Here is an 8,712-nt window from a genome sequence, read left to right on the forward strand (position 1 = left end):
AACAAAAATTGTGTAAATATCTTCCATTTGACAGTAAGAAGACAACAGAAATTCAGCAAAGGGAAGTAAAGGAAGCACAAAAGAAATAGAAAACAAGGAAATAACTTGCTGTTCTTTAAAACAGGAAAAGTCTTTGGAAGTTAAAGTTTTTATGGCTTGCAATTTAAGCCAGGTGACTTGTCCTCCGTTCCTGTGTGCACTGCCAAATGCAGCAAACACACAACACACCAAGCGAACTGCATTCTCCATTTCTCTTTGATGCACATGTACATATTTATTGGCTATGCTTCATCTTCCATTTCAGTTTCTCAAGTCATTTTTGCTTTTCTCTGCAGCTTCATGTTGAACTCTCTCAGCAGAATCTGAAGCTCAACTGTTTCTCTTCCAGTCAAAAAAAAAAAAAAAAAAAAAAAAAAAAAAAAAAAAAAAAAAAATCACATGCCTTGGTACTGCCACATTTGAGTTGTGAAAGCTGTTTTTCCACACCTGAAATGAGTTTGATACAAAAAGCAGCACAGTCAGCACATAATGCAGAGAATACATTCTAACAATTTTCTAATACATTGTAATTTTTAATTTACACACAGTAGGTAGATCTACCACATAACAGAAGATAATGAAGTCTTAAGATTTGCATCGTTGAATCATCCAGCATTCCAAACTCAGAATCTATCCTTTTTATTAAATAATAATACTGCAAACTGATTCAGAAAATCTCATTCCATAATCACTAGGTTATCATTGATATGTCAGCCCTGTCCAATGAGCTTGCAAGATTAAATAGATACAGGAACTTAAAAAATTTAGTATGCTATTATGCTATTTGGAAAAACAAAGTTGAAACTTACTTGCAGTATTAGTGACAAGACCACCAATACGCACACACTGCAAATAATTACTTATGGTTTGGTCAACTCATTTTCCTTAGCTAGTCATAGACTTGACTATTTGACTTTAAACACACACACAGAGTATGGCACCTCTTTATTACAACTAATTTCTATCCTTGTAGTAGTGGCCATAGCAGAGGCCTGGGAATGCCCATAAAAGGCAACAATCGGGATTGGAAGTGACAGAATTAAAAACCTTGAGATTATTAGAAATTATTTCAGTGGCCAATACAAAAACCACCACCACAACTCTTCACTACTGGAACTTCACACACAGTCACTAAAACAAGCTGTACCCTTGTGAAAAACGAATACACCAAAAATATGCACAAATGCAATAAAATGAGAACATGTTAGTACCTTCAGCAGATGATCCTTCCCTTTCTATTCTTCTGTTCTGCTGCCATCAGCTTGCTTTGCCAATCTCGCCTTGGATTCTAGCCATGTTTCCTTCTATTCTTCTGGCTCCTCCTCATGCTTGCAAACATCTTTTTGTAAGTATTTATAACCAGAAGCACATCACGATGTCCCACCAAAATCTAGCTCCTCAGAAAAGCGGAATCCAATTCAGATGACACCAGATGTAAAATTTATTTTCCTAGACCTTGGATACAATGCATCTTCAGCTATTACACAGCCTGGTACATCATACACTGCATATCACCCAGGGCACAGTACAAGCATCCTCTGATACACAGTGGTCCACAACGGTGTGCTTCTGACTGCAAAGAGGAACTCAAAAGGACTGTTCAGTGCTCAGAACTGAACCCTTCCCCTGCCTCAAGGGGGCATCACCAGCATAGCTGGTGATGTTTAGTTGTGATTTTAGTTGCCAGCTAAAATTTTACCTGCAGCAGATACTGCTGGTCATGACTGAACACTTATGCTGACAACCACTTTTAGGAGAAAAAGCTGACCTTCTTACTTAGCTTAATATGTTTCCTATACCTACCATAAGTAATATGCTACCTCCAAAGAGGAAGCCTAGGAGAGCAGGAATGGATGTCTCTCCCTGACAGAGATGGAAAACACCTGCCAGTTCAGGTCAATCTGTGGTATTCAGAAAGAACACCTCTTCTTCTGTCCTTCATTCCTTCAAAGACATAAGACTGACATAGAAATGGAGTAGGCAGTGGGTTTAAGACCCCTTTTTGCCACTGACTTTCTAGACGAATTTGGTGTAACTGCTTTATACCTCTTATTTTGTCCTCTCCAGCAGTAAAACAAGGACTGTGGTTTTTCTTCAAATCACTCTGGTATCTACAGGAAACAGAACTGTGTAACAGCTAAACTGCATCCATTTTTTAAGTCAACATTCCAGGTCTCCTGCCAGCAGGTATGTAACATCCACAGTAATGCATATGAGGATGCCAGTGTTCAAAAAGCACCATAAAGTGAGGTGGGAGGTTCACCTCTAGTGGGTGAATCAGAGTGGAGAAGAGAAATCAAAACAGCTGTTTGTTTCTCCCTTAACTTCAGGTCACATCTGTTTAGAGTACTACTGAAACCCACACAAACCCTCCTGTGACTAAGCACACTACGCTTCCTTTCATATTCATCAGCATGTCTCAGCCGAGACATCTTTCATCCACAGAGAATATATAAACTGGTGAAGTGATTAAAATATCTAGAATTGGAAACTCAGCAGAACTTCATACCACCAGACACATCTCATCCTGCTGTCCTTTTTAAAAGGAGCTACAGTCAAAGATAATACACTCCTAAGGTTATAATAGACTCCTGAAGGTAAAAGCACGAAGTTTCAGTAAAATTCATTATCACAAACAAACTTACATTTCACATAAAGGAATTTGCCTACTTGCCCCTAGGTCTGATAGATATCTTGCAAGAAGTTGTCAGTTTACATTCCAAAAATATTCCAACAGAGCTGGTAATCCAAAATTATCACTAACAGCATAAAATAAAGACTTTATAACGGAAAGGTTCATGATATACACATAACACAGTTATCTGCTGAGTACTTCTGTATTTTCAAGCCTCTGCAGTAAGACTACACATTACACTGTCCTAAAATATGGCTAAGGGACAATCCCCCAAAAAAATTAAATTGCAATGACACAGTTGACATTAATTCCCAAACTAGTTAACATTTTCTCACCTCAGTCTAAATGATGAGTTGATCTTTGGTCGTAAGCCACCACTTTCAAACAGTTGTATATGCTGCTGATTATTTGCATGGAGCTTCCAACTAATATATATTGGGTTCCTCACAGAATGAGAGTTGTCCTTCTGCTCTTGAAGACCTTCATCGTCTGTATCACTGGATCCATCTACCACTGCTTGGAGAAACTTCTTGAGCCTGGTAAGGACATTCAACCTCCACTGCTGAGAAGTTACTCTGCGATTTGGGTTAACAGAGAGCATCCACGAAAGTTTGTCCCTGCTTTTCAGTCTTTTTGAGAGTTGCTGGTGAGAAATAAGCTCTACAAAATTCTTCAACAATATAATGCTGCGGTCTGTAAGAAGAGCTGGGTATGCTTCCAATAAAACGTCCAAGACTTTCAATGAATCTTCCTGAATTCCCTCACTGATATGAGTCATGGCACTAGAGAGATGGGCACTTACCAAAGGAAAAAATGGAGCAATCTGTTCTGCTCTTATTTTTGAAGCCAAGAATTGCAGCAGGTGAACAGCTGCTCCTCTGACACTGGAATCTTTGTCTGTAAACACAGCTGCCACCTCACTTATTATACTGGAAAGGTGTGCATCAATTACAAAGGGATACTGAGACAGGAGTTCTTTGAGTCCAAGAAGTGCATTATGCTTAACCCCAGGACTATAGTGATGCATCTGTGAGAGCAGATCCTATAAGGAAACAAACATATACACTTGCCATCATTATTTTAGGTTGTTCAAACTCCCCCCATGTATTTTCTGCACATTTTTCCTAAAAACTTAAAAATACAGAATATCCTTACGATGTACTGCTGTTCATAATAACAATATGGGTTTAGAACAAACATGGTATGCATTTTATAGCACAACAATTAACAAATAATCAAAATTCAGTCATAGGAAAAACAAGATATAATGACTAGTCCTTAGGTCTGGTTCTAAAGTCTATGCACAACTCTACTGACTCAGCAGAGGGATGACCAAAGGAAAGTCCTCTCACTCTTGTTCTCAAAAGCAGAACTACAAAACCTCAGCCTGAATACCTTTCCTCCGTTTAAGCACAGAGCTCCAAGAGACAGAAGATGACACAAAGGAAGTAAAAAAAATCCACCCCACAGAGAAATACAAGATTGTTTAAAAACAAGGCTGCATTCAGATAGCCTGCTGCATTTATTTTTATTTTATAAATGTTTTTTTCCCAAATTGCAGTAAACATAGTCAACCTAGATAAAAGGCAAGCAATTTTTTATCATTTCAGAATGTAATATCACAGTATACCTTTATGTTAAGTTTTCTATTTTGTGTAGGAAGCACTCCATCTTCTTTAAGCTGCTCAGGAATTTGTATGGCCTTTGTTTTGAAGGTAGTATCAGTTGCATTCTCTAGTTTAGGCTTTTTTTTCCCAACTTTTAATTTCACTTTCTGGAAATCCTCCTGACGTTTCCTTTTTTTAGTCATTCTGATTCTCTGCAAAAAGAGAATTTAATTTGATTAAATACAAAACAAAAGTAGTTTTTCCACCAAAGAGCAGCAACCTACTAACAACATCTACTGTTTTCATTCTATTGTCTATGCATAAATGAGTGTCCACTCATAAGACAAGATGCTAGACTAAACAGACATGCAGACTGATTTCTTGCAGCTGCTCTACCAGCATGCAGAAAACATTCTGCTGCTCCTTCGGCTGTCTTTGCTTTGAGAACTACTTTATAAAAAAGCATTCATATATCTGTATCTGCCACTGCTTTACCGTGAGTTAACTTGCTGATTTGGTTTTGTTTTAAAAAGTTCCTGCCAACAAAGCAACATACTCAGTTCTTGTCAAGCCAAGGAGCTCAGCGACCCGTTCCCTTTCAATTGTACATTGCTCACTAAGTCCATCACTAACAGCACACAGCCTGCACATTTACAATCATAGGTTTAAACAGGCCTTTGCCAATAAAAGGACACAAAACACCTAAGAAAAGTTACACTGAAAATACCAGTCTGTGCATTGAAATATAACTAGAAGTAGGGGGAAAGAAGAGGACAAATGGGCACCTACAGGCAAAAAAAAAAAGGAAAACAAAGAAATTTTTAATAAGGCATAAGAAATGAGAATCTAAGCCACTATACTTGTAAGCTGTACAAACATACTGGAATAGAGGTACAATAACCAAAACAAATTAAAACCCCCATAAGTTTCTAAATAGCTTTTTGCTTTTGTTCTACCTGTTCTGATACTGAAGCACACTTGTACCGAGTTAAAAAAAAATGAACACATTGAAAAGGCCCCAACAAACACTACACCACAGATTGCTTTATTTAATCCTCTCAAAAAAACCTCAAACCACCATCCACTTTCCCCACCAAAAAAACCCTGAATCAAGAAAAACCCAAGCCAAAAACCCCAACAATACAACTGACTAAACCCAGAAATTTCTAAATAACATATCCAAATAATGATTCGCTTCTGGTGGATGTGATCATATTCCTACAGCTGATTTTCCCAACAGACTTCAAGCTGAAATTTGTACTGTACTGGAGTATTTAACATATACATCAACAGGATAATCATTAAAGAATGTTTTAAAACAAACTGATTACACCAAAATTTGACTACAATTTACTTTCTGCTTTTCACACACCAGGTTAAAAAACCATATGCAAGACCACTTTACTAAAGTACAAATTTGGTGCAAGTAACCTATCAACTCAAAGGGCTTTTAAAAAACTTGGAGCCAGGTGCCAAAAGAAAAAGGTCCTCTAGTGTCCAACTATAACAACCATGGCTTTATAAACGTTTGATTTTTACCATATGCATCTTTTTAGGAAAGAATTACAAGAATTTCACCACTTGATATATAGAAATAGCTAGAAGCTTTTGGCTTAGAGGCTATTTCCACTTACAAGGTTTGCTTTTACAAGAGTAGATGTCTGGCTCCCAATCAGCATAAAAACATTGCAATACAGATGTGCACACAACTGAACAGAGTCAATTAAGTTTTTTTAAAGGAGAAGACCTGTAAAATATCCTTTCTCCTACTAAAAGCAGCACAGTTTACCTCACAATAAATATTCTGGGAATAATTAGTAATCTAAGCCCATCCGTTTCCAATTCATATGTACCATGCCATACCAAAGGATGAAATCCTTACAAAATATACAGATGTAAGCACCACAGTGGCTACATAATAAGACATCAGGCAAAACTGTCTACAGCTGATGAAATTATGTAACCATTTCAATGAAACTTCTTGCTGAAACAGCTGCCTTTTCACACAAACTGCCTTTTAGAAGACACTGTGGGAGCTGGGCCTGTTTAGTCTGGAGAAGACCGAGAGAGAATTTCATTATTGCATTTAAATTTCTCCAAGATGGGTGCCAAGTGGATGGCACCAGAGTGTTTTCAGTGGCGCCCAGCAACAGGATGAGGAACAATAGCCATATACCAAAACACAAGAAATTCCACTTCAACGTGAAGAAGAAATTCTTTAGTTAAAGAGTAGAAGAGCACTGGAACAAGCTACCCAGAAAGGTCTCTGGAGACAATCCAACCCACCTGGATGCATTCCTATGTCACCTGCTCGAGGTTATACTGCCTTGGCAGGCGGACTGGACTAAATGATCTCCAGAAGTCCCTTCCAACCTTAACTAATCTGTGATTCTGTGCATTTTCACCTGGCTCTCCTCCAGCAAGACTGAACTAAATGCACCTAACAGTTAAACGCTAACACGGTTTTACAACCCAAAACATTAAAACAGCGTCCAATGATGCAGGCTTTCTTAAACTTAAAGCAGCATGCATCGTTTTCAGACACCACTTCCGATGTCACTCAGGCACCCACACCTCAGGCTCAGAGAAAATATTCGGTTACAGGTAGGACCCGATGATCTCGGAGCTCTTTTCCAACCAAACGATTCTGGTTTCACTCCCTCGCAACTCTCAAGCGGCATCCTTCGGGAACCCCACAACCTTGCTCAGTCAGGAAAATCCTGAGAAACCCGAAGGCAAGGCACACGCCCTAACCGACTCCTCCGATCTGATAAGGATTTCCCCCCGGGCGAGCTCTCCCTCGCTACAGCACAGCGATACTTACATGCGATCACCTCCGCGCGGCTCCCGCGCCGGCAGCGCATCCCCCGCCGCCGCCACCTGGACCGGACCGGACCGCACCGCACCGCCCGACCCCGCGCCGCGCTCGCCGTACCCGAGCGCCGGAGCGGCCGCTCCTCCCGCGGGTCTAGGCCGTCACGCTGCCTTCCTCGCCGTCCCGGGACATCCTTCGGCTCGCTCCCCGAACGCCGCTTCCCTCCGCCCCGCTCCAGCCGCTCTACGAGGCGTTCAAATAAAGGCGCGTCAGTGTCGGCCCGGCAGCGCCGGGGAGGCCGCGAGTTCGGCCCCCGGGAGCGCCGAGCGAAGCGGGAGCGGCGGCGAGGAGAAGCCGCCGGGGGAGATGGGGCAGGGGCGGCGACGCGCGGCGGAGCCGATGCCGCCGGTTTCCCCGGGAGCGGCACCTGGCCCGCGCCACCGCGGCTCCCGCTTTTCCCGCCGCCTCCCTGGCGCAGGAACGTGAGGGGAGGGCGGGTCGCACAAAAGGCGGGCGGCCCTTGGCGCAGGGGCCGGGCGAGCGCGGCGGCCGCCGCGAGCAAGGACGGACCGAGAGGGACCGCGCCGGGCTCGGGATCCCGATCCTCCTCCTCGTCCGCCTCCTCCCGCTCCGCCCGCGCGCGGCCGCTCGCTCCCTCACTCACCAACCACGCGCGCGGCAGCGCCAGCCCCGCTTCCGCCCCCGCCGAGCTCCTGCCCGGAAGCGGCCGCCCACGTGAGCGGCGCCGCCAGCGCCCGCCCCGCGCGCCAGAGGGACGCGCGCTTCCGCCGCGGCCGCGCGCGCTGTCGCCCCCTGCAGGCGGGGCGGCCCCGGGGGTCCCGGCGGTGTTCCCGGCCCGGCGGGAACGCAGCGCCAAGACTTCGGCTTCGTCTGGGACAGAGCTCTGCTTGTGCGCATCTTCCTCGAGAGGGGAAGAAGAGGGGCGGGAACTGATCGCTTCTCTGTGGTGACCAGTGGGCAGGACCCGAGAGAATGGCCTGAAGTTGTGTAGGGCAGGTTTGGGTTGGAGGTAAGAAAAAGGTTCTTCACGCCAAGGGTGGCTGGGCACTGGAACAGGATCCCCAGGGAGGTGATCACAGCGCCAAGCCTGAGCTCAAGGTGTGTTTGTGCAAGGCTCTCAAGCACATGGTGTGGCTCTTGAGGTATCCTGTGCAGGATATACCCCCGGCCAGGAGCTGAACTCGGAGTGATTTCTGTGGGTCCCTTCCACCTTGGTTTATTCTGTGGCTCTGCGAAGATGTTCTCCCTCCCCCTGAAGCATGGCTGCTCGGGCAGCACAGCAGAAAGAAGAAAGCATTAGTAATAACCAGTACCCAAATAAGCACAAGTGCTGTGAGGAGTAGCTGAGGGAGCTGGGGTTGTTTAACCTGGAGAAAAGGAGGCTGGGTGGAGGGAGGCCTTATCACTCTACAAGCACCTGAGAGTGTAGCCAGGCATGGGTTGGCCTCTTCTCCCAGGCAATCAGCAACAGGATGAGAGGACATGGTCTTGAGATGCGAGGGGTAGTTTAGGTTGGACATCAGGAGGAATTTCTCTACTGCTAAAGGGTTGAACATTGGAATGGACTGCCCAGGAAGGTGATGGAGTCACCATCC

The 8,712-nt window shown here is 44.0% G+C and overlaps 1 protein-coding gene across 2 annotated transcripts in view; it reads right to left on the bottom strand.

The window, feature by feature from the left end:
- The window catches only part of TEX10 (testis expressed 10), a 54,633-nt gene extending 46,816 nt beyond the window's left edge, over nt 1-7,817 (bottom strand). The window contains exons 1-4 of one of the 2 annotated variants that reach the window (XM_084213046.1): nt 7,761-7,817; nt 7,217-7,339; nt 4,305-4,493; nt 3,010-3,716 (exon numbers count right to left, since the gene is read on the bottom strand). In XM_084213046.1, coding sequence (XP_084069172.1) covers nt 3,010-3,716; nt 4,305-4,484 — 887 coding nt within the window. In that variant the 5' untranslated portion in view covers nt 4,485-4,493; nt 7,217-7,339; nt 7,761-7,817. Of the gene's footprint in view, nt 1-3,009; nt 3,717-4,304; nt 4,494-7,105; nt 7,340-7,760 lie in introns of both variants that reach the window. The other variant, XM_084213045.1, reaches the window with a different exon arrangement.
- Between the last annotated feature and the right edge of the window lie 895 nt (nt 7,818-8,712).

This window comes from Fringilla coelebs (genome assembly GCF_963513975.1).
Source record: "Fringilla coelebs genome assembly, chromosome: 1".
NCBI classification, from domain to species: Eukaryota; Metazoa; Chordata; class Aves; order Passeriformes; family Fringillidae; genus Fringilla; species Fringilla coelebs.